At 32.4% G+C, this 16,080-nt stretch overlaps 1 protein-coding gene across 2 annotated transcripts in view; it reads left to right on the top strand.

The window, feature by feature from the left end:
• Positions 1-13,704, top strand: part of LOC107455405 (protein spaetzle) — a 31,947-nt gene extending 18,243 nt beyond the window's left edge. Inside the window, exons 2-5 of one of the 2 annotated variants that reach the window (XR_011637350.2) lie at positions 872-1,128; positions 2,776-3,006; positions 12,212-13,462; positions 13,671-13,704. Coding sequence is in view for 1 of the 2 variants with exons in the window: in XM_071183681.2 (XP_071039782.1) it covers positions 872-1,128; positions 2,776-3,006; positions 12,212-12,485 (762 nt within the window). In the remaining variant the exon portion in view is untranslated. Of the gene's footprint in view, positions 1-871; positions 1,129-2,775; positions 3,007-12,211 lie in introns of both variants that reach the window. The other variant, XM_071183681.2, reaches the window with a different exon arrangement.
• The last annotated feature ends 2,376 nt before the right edge of the window (positions 13,705-16,080 follow it).

Genomic DNA, 16,080 nt, shown 5'->3' with positions numbered 1-16,080 from the left:
CATACGCATTGTTTATACACCTTGGGCTGTTAATCTTTTAAGGTTTTTTATGAAATCTACTTCGAATAAACCTCAAATTAACCTGGAGACCTCAAAACAACCTAAAAAATACCTTACATTATGCCCATCTCAGTTTTCTTGACCTTGGGCTCTGAAGTGCAGGAGCAGATGCTCCGGTCAGGTGGTCAGCCGAACGTGGAACCCCCAGTGTTTAGTTCCCAAACATGCTTGGTACTCATTTATCGACCCACTGAAGGGATGAAAGGCTGAGTCAACATTGCCGCCCGAGGATCGAACCAGGGACCTGTGGCACGACGGCGCTATCGCTCAGCCACCGGGTGTCACTTTCACTTACGCCCACTCCAAATTTTAACGCCCATAAATGTCGTAAGAAAAATTTGATCGTTCTTCATCTTTCATAAATATTAAAAATTTCTACATACTAATTCAATTAGTTAAGGTTAAATGAGTAAGCAGACATTCCTTATGTTCAAATGTGTGGAGTGAAATTTCGTCTTTTGAGTTTGAATACATTAAGTTATACAATTAGTTTTACTCAAATGTTGTATTATGTCTGTTACGTTAAAATATTAGGTAATATTTGTTAATATTTTTCGTCCACTAAATTAACGGATTCCGAATCAATTTAACTAGTAAATAATTTCATGACTTTCTTATAATATCGCTGGTTCAAAATTAAAACGACACTTCTGCATTCACTTCTCATTGAAATAACATGAGAAGTGAGTGCAGAAGTGTCGTTTTAGTTTTGAACCAGCGATATATCCTTTTTTTTTTCTTAATTTTATAATCACAAAACGTGTTTTGAAAATCTATGTAGACATTGAACGAAAAGTAATTTATTTTTCAGGTGCTTTTTTTGATTTTAAGCCTAAAATTTTCCTGGAAGTTCTTAGTTTCTGGTACCTCTCAAAACAAGAGTGAACGAACGGTGATTTTTCCAACTTCTAATTCAACCGAGCATTCACTCCCCGTCTTCCCTGATCTAGTCGTTGAATATGTGGGAAGACAGCGTCCGATGGCACCGTCAGTGGACATCTACGGGACACCACTTTGTGTGAAAAAGCAAAAAGATACCTATTGTGAGAATATCGAAAATTATCCAGAGTAAGTAAAATCACGTCTAGAAATTAGCTTTTTTAGAGGCTGGCTACTACTCGCCATCCCAATAATGCGCATTCTAGGCAGTTTGGTGATCTGAACTCAATGTTTCTACCTTGATCTTGTTTAAATCCGCAGCTTTTATACTTTAATTGCGTTAGAAGATACGCCTACTGCTTCATAATGCTTAATAATTCTCGGGACTTGCCGGTCAGGTGGCCGAGCGGTTAGCGTGCCTGACTGCGAAGCCAATAGCTGTGGGTTCGAATCCCACTCTGGGCATGGATGCTTCTCTCTGTGTGTTGTCCTCTGTCGTGTGTGAATGTGGCCCACCCTATGAACGGGTATCTGTAGCAGTGTGGCGTGGTCAATGTTGCTCGCCTCCGTGACTTAGGTTCACAGGTGCCCACTGGGTAACGTTAAATGAGCAACACTTCCGGCATCTTCCGAGGTGAAGAACGCAAGTTCAAGTACCTGCAGTTAGAGAAGAAAAAAATTCTCGGGATTTTTAATCGTTGCGCAAGCTGGGTTGGAATACCGGTAAGGCGGGAAAAATATTTAGAAATTTACACAAAATAAGACGGATTGCCCATCTTCAGATCGTCTGCAAAAGTTTTTAATTCCGCAACTAATAGCTTTCGCTAATATAAATCAAGAAACTAAACTAAAGTAAAATAATAAATAAAAAAAAGTACCTCATAACTAATAAAATATCTCAACCAATGTCCTCTTTAGAGGCTAAGATGTCCTCTTTAGAGCGAATTACTTTAGAGGCTAAGTGCAGTGATCCCTGTCGTTACCAATCCTTGGAACAAAATGCAATTAATATTTTCCTCATTTTTTGAACATTTTACTGCACTCTAGGAAAGTTTCGTCGAAATATGATCAAATACTTTACTGCTCGGCTAATCCTAACGCTCTTGAAGCTTTTAACTTTCCTCTATTGCTTTTATAAGTACAAAAGCGAATCAACCAGAAAAAAGAACTCATCTCAATTGTCACGTGACGCCCTTCCTTCTCCGCCAAAATCGTCGAATACGAACACGTGAGAGAGGGTAGTCTAATGTTTAGAGAGATGCCGAAATATAACAGCATGCATCCTTTACTTCCATTCCAGTTCTATGGTCTCAGCGCTAGTGGTATGATACTCAAAATCTAATTGAAAATTTAGTATTTTGTCCCTTCAGAGAGCCGTTAAAAATTTGCAACTTATTCTCGACGACAATGCTTCATAAACAGTGGTAAAAGGTACTACTAGTATTGTGGTATTATATAACTGATAGGTACTACTCTTTTTATACACAACTGGAGTGGGCGAACCTCTCAACTGCTTAGTTTTCAATGGGAATATTTGCCTCATCTTGAAGTGATCTTCGAAGTCAGGAAAGAGGCTCAACCGGTTCTACTTACAAGGTCTGCTTGAAGTGAAACAAGCTGGTTTCAAAGCCGACATTTGTTTAGATTTTGGATGGATATGAGGCGAATATTTATGTTGTGGCTGTAGGCTCGGTTAACAGTTAACTTTGCAACGTCTTAAAATTAAAATAATTACTAGCTGTTCATTACTTAAACGATTTTTTTTTCCTGTCCGCAAAAACGGATCATAACTCTAAATAATTTTCACCAACCTAAAGCTCTGTTTTATACTTCTAGAAGTGAGATTCGGTCTGCCATAACTTATTCCAAAGATGAGTTCCAAGAATTGTTTGGAACGATGACAATGTCAGCACGAAGAATTCCGGGAGAGATATACGAAGATCCTGTGTGTCCTCAGTATTCTAGATTTTTCTTCCCCAAAGCAGCGGTCAACGAGAACGACCAATGGGCATTCGTGGTCAATGATGTTGATGACTATGTCCAAGCAGTCATGTCTGAAATGTGCGAGTAAGTAATTTTCTAAATTTCCTTGCAATTTTCCTAACAATAATATAATAAGGTTGAACTCCGACCCACCCCAGGGGGGTATACGGAGATAAAAGTAAAATTATTACAATAAAATTTCTCTAAAAACTAAAGTTACAGTAAAATTTCGCCAAATGACGGTGGTGGTGATCAGTTAAAAGTGGATTAACAATAAAGTTTGACAATTAAAAACATGTGTTAAAGGCAATGAAACCCAATAGCGCCGGTGTAAATGTCGAGAATTAAATGATTATAATAATAAGGAAACAAGAGATAAAAAATCTCAAAACTAAAATCAATGAAAGCTAAAGTCCAAATAGTAAATGTCTAAAAGTAAAAGTCTGCCTAGAAGTCTATGAAGTCTAAAATCAAAAGTAGATAAAAATTCAAAATGTAAGGCTAAAAGTTGATTAGTAAAAATTAACGATGACATGCGCTATTGTTGGTTCATGACTGGGGCCAGTTGATCTGGGGCTAGAATGTCCTCGAGGGTTTGCTTAATAATTTGAGTCACAATTTTCCTGCAGGTCAATATAGCGAAGAATTGATGTTCCTCTTCGCAATTATTCATGTGGGTTCCACGAAGTGCCCGGAATCTTGGACAGTGCTTAAGTAGATGATCAATGTCCTGTCTCACTCCACAGTAAATGCATGAAGCTGATTTTTTGAAATATTTTTGTTGATAGGTCCCGAACACTCCGTGGCCAGTAAGGAGCTGGTTTAAATAAAAATTGGCCTGAAGGCGCTTTATGCTTGGGTCTTTAAAAAATTTATAGGTTTGTCTTCCCTTGTCACTAGACCTCCAGTCATTTCTCCAGCGGTTAAAAGTAATGTTCTTAATGTAAGATTTAATTTCGCATTTTTCACCCGGGATCTCAAAATCAATCTGGCCAAGCTTAGTGGCTTCCTTAGCAACCCAGTCGGCCTCTTCATTCCCTTCAATGCCTGAGTGTGCTTTAATCCAATTTATATTATAGTTGCTACTCCACATGGCTTTGGTGTCTTCTATAAGTTTGAGGTGTTTACGTGGGTCCTCCAGGCTCATAAGTGAAGAAAGGGAATCTGTGTAAATGCTTGCCATTGGAGAACCCTGGCTTTTAAGCCATTGGAGCGCTGTCTGTATCGCAAGGAGCTCAGCCAGATAAATACTGCAGTTGTTATTTAAACGCGCCGAGATGGTACTGATGGTTTTGCCATTTATCTTCATTACAACACCATATGCAGATTTATTTATAAGTCTACCATTGTTCTCAGTTTGAATTCTCGACCCGTCTGTGAAGATTTCAATGCCATGGTTAGTTGGAAGAAATTTCCCCCAGGGCAACGCGAGAGAGTTTGAGGGATGAACCAGTTTGGGAGGCAGTAAGAGGTGATCAGGAAAGTACATATGATTTTCAAGCCAATTGATGTCTTCTATCCTCCATTTCCAGATATTTCTTTTAATGTAAATCTCGTCAATTATTTTATAGTAGATTGGTTTTACCCCGGCCAGTATCTGGAGTGCATCAGTACTGACAGTCCTATAAGATTTGGTAATGGTAATAAGCGGAATTCTTTGAATTGATTTTAGTTTTTCTCTTATTTTGACTGTGTTTCTAAACCAGACACAGGCCGCATAGATGATGATTCTCTCGGTTGCCTGGAGGTAGATCTTTTTTAGAACATGATGGTTGAGACCCCAGGTGACTCTAGCAATCCTCTTTAATTTGTGATTGAACATTTGTACACGATCCTTAACTTCGTCAAGATGGGGAATCCAGGTGAGTTGTGGATCCAAGATAACACCTAGATACTTTAGTGTTTTCACATTCTTTATATTAGCGTTATCCGGAAGATCCATCTTGACACAAGGAAGTCTAGCAATTCTTTTGTTAGATTTCGGAAAAGTGATTAGTTTGGTTTTTTCCTTGCTAAAGTTGAGATGCTGGGTTTCAGCCCAGGTCGACAATAATATAATAAAATTAAATTAATACAATACAATTAATTTTTATAATACAATTAATTATTAGTTGTTAAACTGTTTGTTGAACTGAATGGGTACTAGCAACTCAAGTAGAAGACGATTAACTGATACATAGACACGTGACCTCAGCGCCAGCTTATCTTCTATAAACAAGATGGCGTGTTAAAGTCGAACTAAGTTCCTCCACGTAAATTAGGATGCTAATTAATGTGAAGTTAATTAAATACAACGCCGTATCACGCATGGAATTTGTTAAAATGTAATTCTTTCTACGTCTTGTAACTTGTAACCGTCTTGCAACTTCGATTCATAATTAGTTTGTTCATATTCTGCAGGGCTTTGCGTCTGTCTTTGTGTTAAGTAAGAAATATATAGTGAATGATTTGAAATTTTTGTGAAAGAATATAGAGTGTGTCACTGAAAAATTAATACTTGACGGTCTTAGCTAACTCAGGAAAAAAATGGAAAGAACAGCTGCATACGTAAGCAAATGCCGCATTTTAACAACAAACCAGGATCGAGATACCAACATTACGTCACTTGCGGGTACCATATGGATGGTGTTTTCAGAAGAAATGTAAACAATAACAATCTCGAGCTGTATGCCTGCTCTAGTTCCGGTTAGAAAGTTTGCTGCTCCTTACTACATGTTATTCTGCGACGCGATATTTTCAAACGGATAATTTTGTTTTCAATAAAAGAAATAAATTAGATAACTTCTGAGCTCAAATCTGCAGTATTTCATAAGATATTAATGTTATTATGTAATTCTGGTGAGTTTGAATTGAAAATTTGTTTTGGTTACTTAGAGATATATTGTTAAAAAAGGTGACATGGTTGCTAGATTTTGAATAACTCGCTTTTTTGGCAGTCTTGATTTGGCCTCTTTCCATAAGTTTATTACTATTTGTTCTTGTTGCAAGCTGTGCACCATCTTACGTTACTGTTAACACTTTTAGCATTGTAAACACCAGTATTATTAGCATTGTAAACACAAGTAATAAGTAATCAAATACATTGTTTGCAAGAATCTCAAAACACAATGATGCCAAATGGCTTCAAAATACAATGGAAACAGTAACCCGGAAATTTAGACGGTACCGAGCTTGCAGCGTTCCCTAGTGTAGAAAACACCATCCATTGCTGATAACTTTCGAAGAAGGTATCCGAAGTGTCAGTGGCCAATCGCGCTGTTTTAAGTTAAGACAGTTTTTTAGGTTAGAAAATCTCTATATAAAAGCAAAAGTCTCATTCTCTGAATTTGTCTTCTCGAATAATTCAAGAACGTAAGATTTGGGTCGTGTTTTTTTCTACAGTTAGCAAAATTTTATTGGGTGGTTTGCAAACTATTAGTATTTTACGACGTCGTGTAGTTCGGGCGTGATATCGAAAATGCGAAATTCCTTTCTTGATACTCATCGTTACAGATGAAACTTTCCTAAGAATCTTTCGGATAGTTTCACCGATTTGCATGGCTTTTTTTGTTACAGATTGCTAATATGTTTTGGATAATTAAGAAGTTTTTCATCCGTTACTGTTGATTTGTTTGCAAACAATATTGAAGAAGATGTTTTTTTTATTGTTTCACGCTGCCATCTCTTGGAAGCAGCATTGTTATAAAATGTTTAAAAGACTAGAAACAGACGAAATTCAAAGGAGATATAAAATATCTAATTAAAGATCTTTAAACTCATTGTTAAAATGCTGAAGTAAAAACGCGTTTTAGGGAACAATTACTCAAACTTACATAAATTATTGAAAATTAAGGAAATGCTATAATTAAACTTTCACAGGTAATTTTAAACATAAATATATTTATTCCTTTTCCTCCGAAAGGTTTTTCATTTTCGAGACGTTTAAGTTATACTTACACATAATTTTGATTTTAATCTGTGCTATTTTAAATCTCGAAATGCTTTCAAATTCTACTTATTTAAAAACACGAAAACGTTTGTAGCCGGAGGTTGCTAGTAATAATTCAAACGCATCTTGTCTATCTCGAATAAAATATTAAGCCTTAATTATTAACAAAAACTAATATTTTTATCTTGAATACGTCCCAGATTTCTGTTAGTTTCTCAGACGAAGAATGCTGTTATCTGCAAATTGTTTATTTAATTTAGAGCTCACGTCCTTAATAGGAAACTGAAGCCTATCAACTACGGCTTTTGAGAAAAAGTTATCCGAATGATCTTGGTTTTTAATGTTTCATAAAAACTATTTTTATCACCACGACAATTCAGTAATTAAAATGTATGCTTACAAGATCTATTGCCAAGTCAGACTTAATTTTAAGTGCTAGAAAAGTAGCTTAATTTTAAAAGATTCATGGCTACTGCATAATTCAGCAATTTACAAATAAAGTATTTTCTTTTTCTTTTAAAATAACAATTTATATACTAAAATGGAATTCAATCGAAAATTTGCATTAAATTTTTTAACATTTTATGCCTTTTAAACCTGATTCTTTTAAGCGTGCTCGTTAAAACATATTTGATGAAATTTTTGCCATTCGTTACAAATTTTTTGCCTATACTTTTATTTTCAATAATTCGTGTTTCCGCAATCATATATAGACAAAATACCTCTGTATACATTACATCCTAAGCGGAGGGGGAAAAAAACTAAGAGTATAAAAAGAAACTCAGTTTGATATGTGAGTGATTTTTCGGGTACAGACAAAATTAACGGTTGTTACTAACCATAGAGTGGCTAAATATAATAAATGGCGATTAAAAATAATGCCAGCCGGTCGCAACACGATTGCCACCTTTACGTCAAAAATGCACTAATTGCATTTTAGTAATTTTTTTTTCAGACAATACCAAATTATCATGAGCATTTTATAATATTCGCAAAATTGATTTACTTCACGCTTGTTTCTCAAAACTTTCTTGAAATGAACCTTGTAATGTTTATCTTACTTTGAAATATGCTTCTAAAGAAATGCCTTACATTATTAATATTAAGTTTTTTTCTTAATTCTTAAGAATTTCAAATGTTTAGAAAAGTAGCCATATGCTTTAAAAAAGCGCCACTATATCTTCCACTATATCTGAAATTCGCTGTATCTTCCACTTCATCTGAAATAGCACTATGTCTTCCGGTACCTTCTTCGTTAGCTTTATATTTTTTCTAATATTCACAGTTGCTACAAGTGTTATAAGAGAGCAACTTCAACAAAAATTGATAACTCAAAAGCGTAGTTGGAAATTTATGTGCAGTAATAAAAGCGTATTAAAAATTATGGAAACTTTAACGACACTGAGGAAATCCACAAGTAGCGAAAAAGTGGTTTATAGCATTACGTAAATTTATTGTTACAAATCGAGTTCATCAGAAAATCACTACTTAAAGGTGTGATTCGATATTCTCGTATTGTATTAAAAGGATTTTTTTTTAAAAATGTGGAAATTCGAAGAAAAGATTGCTGTACGAACGATCCAAATAGAACATTTATTACGCGGGAATCGACATGAATCGAGAATATTTCAGGGCGCTGGGTCCATGTCCGAGAGTTCGTGGGTTCGAACCCAGCCGGCCGAAGACTCCCCGTGTAGTTGGTGACTGATGCATGCTAAAATTCTGTTGAGTAGCAAAGTCCTCCATGTTCCCATAACAAATCAAAACCTCTGGGGGTACTGGATTGGAGATCGATCGTTCTCTGATTCAGGTCAAAATTACGGTCTGTGGATGAATGAATGGGTCCGCCCTATAAACTGGTGCGACGTATGGTGTGGCAGAAGTCGACTTCTTGGCCATAGATCGCGCCACTGAAAAGCAAGAATCGCACACTCTGCCTTAAATTTGCTCGGTTTCACCAAGCAGGCTTGCCCGTGTGGCAAGTGGCATTAGAACCAACCCAACCAACGGTCACCACTAACCACCTCATATACTCATTAACCAGACATTAACCATGTCCCCCTAACCATGGTAACCATATCCACGTAATCGGAATTGATATTTTGGTAGCCATTTTCTACGTAATGATCACCGGTTAGACACTGGCGACCGCTTATTTAGAGCTAATTCATTATATTTTTTTTCCTTCCTATTTTGTAAAATGTTCCGGATAGACTTTTCTCCAAGTTTAAGATATTGCCGTATCCTTCTGTTTCAGGATATAAATATAATCAAAAGTATCAGGTTTTTCGCAACATATCTATTAATATAAATGCGTATGAGCAAATGAATACTCAGTTATCTCAGGAAACTGCTTGACAACCTAGCATGCTACCTAGCGCTTTACCATCCCTTCACACTGTGCAAACATTTTAAGGATCAGTTAAAAAAAAATGTTGGAGAACTAGTGCTACTGTAATGATTTTATTTCACATTAGTGTCTACTTCAAAACTTACAGCTTATAAATTTCAATAAATATTAATCTTTTTTCATGGGTCACAAAGTAAATTTTGCTATTGTACTCGACTATCACAAGAAAAGCAAATAAGGACGAAGCAATATAAACTCCTAGAAAGCACAGAACTGACACAGGAGTGAGGAGGCAACGCCGTCGAATGTTTAGGAGTTCGAGATTCGTCAAAAAAAACGTGATTTCGCGAAGAATGAAGTAAAAAATTGGGGCTTTATTACCGAATGGTCAGAAATTTCATTTAATCACCCTAACAGAAAAAAAAAATCTTTTTTCTGTGAGTCTGACTGTGGTGTTCATTTGTATTCAGTACAAATGTTCTGATTCTTGTCCTACTCTGAAGTCATAATATTCGGCCCATAATTGAAATTATTAAGACTGTGAACGCCAAATATTCCAAGATTTTTTTTTAATTCGTGAGGCATCATCGCAATTCAAACAGGAATCTAGCATTAAGAGATACCGTAAATAAATTAGAAAATTACTTACGCAAATGTATTGATAGTTTGATATTCTTCATCACTATTGTGTCATAAAAATGTCTTGGGAGCAGGCTCTCAAAATGAGTGCATATTTTGCACTTTATTTCTTTTTCATTTTTAATGCACTTAGAAAAATGTGTTTTTTTTATTATATTCCATTCTTATATTCTAAAATTTTTAAAAACATTTTAAAATCATTAATAATGAATGACTGTACAATTTGACACAATATTACATAATTTGATGCATGCAAAAAAAAAATTAAAATGAGACACAACCTGTGTCGACTACTCATCTTGTTTTAGAAGTATTTCTCGAACTTTTCCATAATTTATGAGCAAATTTTATCAGCAAATTAAATCAAGTTGCCAAATTAAATGATGCAAACAAATGTGGTCATTTAATGAAATTAAATCATAAAATCAAATTAAATTCATTATATTACCATTTATAAAACTATGGAAATAATATTAAATGTCCTTTATTTTACTTGCAAGTAAATTTTTACTATGTTCAGAATTTTCCTTAGAGTCTTAAAACTGTTAAACAAATGAAATATTTATTTCATATTGCACATTTGTTTGATGTAAAGGAAACTCTTTTACTCGCTATTTTTTTCTCTTTCGCAAAGCAACATATAAAGGTCACTTTTTTAAACTTATCTTTTATCAAATAAAACAAAACATTTCAGATTTTTTACGAGCAATCATCTCGTACTCAAAGTCGTAAACGAGCACATTTTTCTTCCAGTTTATTTTCTGACTCTAAAAAAGTCGAAAACACTGCTTTAGACTTTGATTTCGATAGAATCTGTTTCTAATGTAGACTGTCTAAGATAGTTGGAGTTGTCTAGCTAAGATTCCAGTTTTGATGGCATTTGCTTTTTCACATTGTCTATCTCTTTTAGGATGTTTTGTAAAATTTTTAAACCATTCTTTAATCTTTCATGTTAGAACTTCTTTTTTTTAAAAAAAATGTTCTTGCGCTATTGAATTATTTGAGTGAGATAGATCTAATATTTTTGCCACTTACATTATAGCTCTTCTCACTAAAATCAATGTATGCATGAATAAATATTCTTTTATTCTTCAATCTTTTTTTTTGTGTTCATTATTTAAAATTTATTTCAAACTTTCATAAAATTTGCATCCAAATTCCTCTTCAAATAATTATTTCAATGCATTTCTTTGTAATAAGTAAGTTTATGATAGCAATAATGCTTGAGATAGAAATTATTAGAGAATATTTTTTTAACGTTATTTTTGATGTTTTAAAATTAGTTTTGATGTTTTAATGGTTGTATTTTTAAGTTTCAAAAGGTAAACTCATAACCGAGATGTACTTATTAACCGAGGTATAGTCATAACATATTGAGAATAGTAACCGTAATAGTAATTTACAGAACTAATGTATTAACGCCTGAAAATATTATGCTAGCTATATATCTATTCAATATGCGTCGAAATGTCCTTCTGTGCATGTAATGAACATTTGCACTCGCATTTGCAAATTTCAGTAATAATTTTTTCAAGTTCTTTTTTGGAATGCTATTCAATTCTGATAGATGTTCTCAGTTTCAGAAATAGCAAGCTTGCAAGAAATTTGGCCGAAGAGTATGGTAAATGATTCATTACAATCTCTGAAACCAATTTGTGAAAGTTAAATGATTAAAAATTTTGAAGTTATTAAATAAAGCTCTGCGTCAGAACTTTAAAAGCTTTTTCTGAAACTTTAACATTCAAATATAAAAGTTTGTTTTAACAAAAGGTTAAATGGGAATGTAATTCACAGAATATTTTCAGGAATTATAAGATCATTTCTGGAAATTAGTATATTAGACCCTTTTATTAAAAAAATATTACAATTTAAATATGTTTTTAACTTTTTCTGGGGCTATACATTAAAGAATCATTTGATTGGCTATTATGGTTTTAAAAGTTTGAATTATCTAAAGAAAATAAAGCAAACTTATCGTTTTCAATTTTCAGACATGTGTCGTAGATTATTATGTTTCGTAAAATATCTAATAGGTTGAATGCTCCTTGTTGAGGGCTGAAAAAAATTCGGTACATTATTAAAAGAGGAAAATTCTCACAATCAGGGGAAATTAATATTAAGTAGAATACATAGTCTTAAACCCTAAACTCCGCTCATGCAAACATTTTAAAGCAAATAAAAATCTTCGAAACAAATAAGAATTTTTTATAAAGTTTTGCGTTTTTAGGTAAAGTTAAGCTTATTATAAGTAAACTTAAGTTAAAGCTTTTTAAAAAAGTTCTGAAAAGTTATAATTTTTAGAAGTTAAAATAGGAAAAAGCTATAATTTGGTACTGAAACTGTAGAATAATATTTTTGTTACGTTTTTCTAGGCAAGAAGACACGCCCTGTAGATATTTGGATGGAGTTCTGCCCTTTGAGCACAGTTCAAGATGTCGTCAAAAATATGCTTACAAAAGACTTCTAGCTTTGCATCCGAATCAGAAGAAAACTTACACAGATGCTTTTAGGTTCCCATCCTGTTGTGTGTGTTACGTGAAAAAACCTTCCTTATCGGCGAGAAAACACGAAATCCCTGTGGAAGATATGTATCCTATAAGTCCAACTGATGTTAGAAGACAAAAAGAAAGAACTAATATGAAATAAGAACTATTTAAATGAAAAATAATACTCTCTTAAAAAAAATTGGAACCATCACATCATTCACATTTTTGCTGCAATCTTATAAAGTTCCAGTTTGAACCATACGATGAAAAATGCAAATTAGTCTTTCTGGTACTGAGACACGACATAATTTGTTCATCTTGTACGAAAATATGATTCATTTTAAAATCATATTAAGGTTATAGCTACTTTGCACGATGTTATGATTTAATATAAGACCAATTTTTCAGACAGTGTAAAAAATAATATTGTTCTAATTTGCTTCAACCTTAATAAGGTGCAAAATGGAATTTTTAATATATTACAAATTACCCCTTCTTGAACTTGATTATACGATAACTTGATCTAAAATATGACTTGATTTAGAATCGTATAAGTTCTGGTAACTTTGCACTATAGGTTCAAAATACCAATATTCTGCCGAATTTTCTATAAGTTTAGAGAATAATATCGATCAAATATGATTGTTCGAATTGGCTGCAACGTTAATAAGGAGCCTAATTGAACTATATTATCGTACAAATTAATCCTTCTCAGATCTAAATGCACGACATAAAAGTTTGTTTTAAACTAATATATAGTTACATTTAAGATCGTATTTAGGTTGCAGAAATTTTGCACAATATTATAGTAGAAGATTTCTAAGAATTCTTGTCATATAAAAGCAGAGCTTTAAGGACTGTTCTAAATTAAATATACCTCGATCTCAAAGATATTATTTTTTTGATAAAAATTTTACAGAATCATCATGTATTTTAAGTTTAATTAATGGGTGGCAAGTGTGAAGACAATTGTTTTGTTGGTAATATGCTTTTTAAAGGCAGTTTTTGATATTTTGTATTTTAATACTTAAATACTAAGCACATTTTATGGTTTGTCAAATAAAGCAACAACAAAAAAAATCCGATTGAATTTTCCTTAGTAATATATAAATGGACTTCATGTTATCAATATGTAAGGTAATTTAAGTTTAATTAATGGGTGGCAAGTGTGAAGACAATTGTTTTGTTGGTAATATGCTTTTTAAAGGAAGTTTTTGATATTTTGTATTTTAATACTTAAATATTAAGCACATTTTATGGTTTGTCAAATAAAACAACAACAAAAAAATCCAATTGAATTTTCCTTAGTAATATATAAATGGACTTCATGTTATCAATATGTAAGGTAATATTGAATAAAAGAAATCTGATTCAGGCAAGTTTAGTTTGTGATTTTTTTTTAATCAAGACCATATTAAACTACAAACAGTTATTCAAATTTCAATAATCTTCACTTTCAGGTGAATTATTAATTACCAACTGTTAAAAAATTTAGGGCACACATTATCTTTCAAATTTCTAGCAACCTTAATATGTTGAACCGTAATATTTTCCAAATTTCCTACAACCATAATATGGTACAAAGTTCGACCATGTTATAGCACTTCTTATGTCTTATTTAATGATACAAATGAAAACAATTCAATAAAGCAACTCTGAATGAAATGGGATCGAATAAATGATTGGATTAGTAACTCTGAGACAAATGAAATATGGATAAAATGAATCAAAATAAAATGAAATTTTGATTGATTAAATCTAAATAAAATGAAATGAGAACGAAAATGAAATGATTCATTGATTAAATTCTAATGTTATGAATTTCCGAGGAAATAAAACAACTCCGAATGAAATTGGATTGAACAAATAGTTGCTATAGAAACTCCGAAACAAATGGAATATGGATAAAATGAATAAAAATGAAAATAAATTTTGATTAAATGAATCTAAATAAAATGAAATGAAAACGAAAATTAAATGATTTTTTTATTAAATTCCAACGATTTGAATTTCCGAGGAAATAAAACAACTTCGAATGAAATCGGATTGAACAAATGGTTGCTATAGAAACTCCGAAGCAAATGGAATATGGATAAAATGAATTAAAATGAGAATAAATTTTAATTAAATAAATCTAAATAAAATGAAATGCAAACGAAAATTAAATGATTTCTTCATTAAATTCCAACGATTTGAATTTCCGATGAAATAAAAACAAATTCGAAGGAACGGGGACTGAATAAATGGTTGCAACAATAGCTCCGAATTTGAATAAAATGAAATTCTTATTCAATAAATCAAAATAAAATAAACAGAAATGTAAATAGGATGAAACATTGAATACATTTTAATCGTAAGAAATGTCGATGAAAAGGCTCAATAACATTAAATGAAATATCTATTCTCTTATCTACCGTTTCAATCTATGTATCACAAAATGAAATGTTCTTATCTATTGTTAAACAATTACATTATAGATAAAAAATATGAATTCAGTGATTTTGTAATCTGCTCCAAATTATTAGGAAAGCTGGACTCACAGATTCGTTAAAATAAGTTTTTCCATCGATTGTTCTTGTGCCTGAAACACTTTATCTGAGTTAGCACATTTCACGTGTCTGCTATTGCAATGCTCTATCTCTCTATTTTCAGTATGACTTTTAAATATCACATGGATGATACTTTTTCTAAAAGTAAGACATTTGAGAAACAGGAAAACAGTTATATTTCACTAAGAAATATGATAGCTGAATAAATGAAACTGTAGGAACTATAAACAACTCGACTGTCACTGTTTTTCTTTGATACAGTAGTGTTTCAGTATGAGTGAACAATTTCCAGCTTTGTAAATAAATACTAATAAGTTTTTTTTTTTTTTAACTTTCTCGAAACTTATTTATTATAGTATAACGGTAGAGCAACATATATTAGTAGTTATTTGAACCTATTTTATAGGAGGACAAAATGATAAAGAATAATAAAAAATTCCGAAATTAATTTTATTACCTAGTTTAATACCTTTGAGGCGCTATTACACTAATAATAAAGCATTCATTTCTTAAATGCACTGTTGCTGCGATTACTTAAGGGGTCACAGGGGTATGAAGGTTTACATAAAAGCAAAATATTTATCTGTAAATATTTATAAGGGTGCTCCGATATTGTATTAGGGAGATTTCGCACTTTTACGTTAGCATCCAGACACTCCCGTACGTAAGAATGAAACAACTGCGCATGCTCACGTTGATTTTAAATGCTATTTATCTTTACGTTACGTTGGCGTGAGTTGCACAACTAAGACATCACTGTTAGCAGGCTGTTTAAAGCTGTTAAATGTTGCTTTCTGTTTAAGCCTACTTTCGAACTAAGAACATGGACATGGAATGCGAATTTAAAGAAATTTAGAAATGAATTACCCATGAAAGGTATGAATTACCATGAATGAGTTACCATGGACCACAAATGAATTACCATGGACCCATTAAAATTTTTGAGGCCCTTAGATTAAATTTTTTTTCTCATATATTTTTTATTTATTCAAATATAAAAGTATTTACATATCTTTTCATTTAAGATAGCATATTTAAAATTAAAATAAATAATAATAAATTAAATTTTACTTTATTTTGTTAACTTGGAACTAAAAGAAATTATCGTATTTTATTAATATTTATTTGAAATTGGGTTTTTTTCAAAAAATCATTGTTTTTCTTAATTTTTTAAAATTTGGGTATCTTGATCCTGATTGGTTGTTG

This window comes from Parasteatoda tepidariorum, chromosome 7 (assembly GCF_982258835.1).
Source record: "Parasteatoda tepidariorum strain Cologne lab strain chromosome 7, Ptep-v5.0, whole genome shotgun sequence".
Lineage (NCBI taxonomy): Eukaryota > Metazoa > Arthropoda > Arachnida > Araneae > Theridiidae > Parasteatoda > Parasteatoda tepidariorum.
The sequence above is the reverse complement of the archived record's forward strand: the minus strand, read 5'-3'. Positions and strand labels throughout refer to the sequence as shown.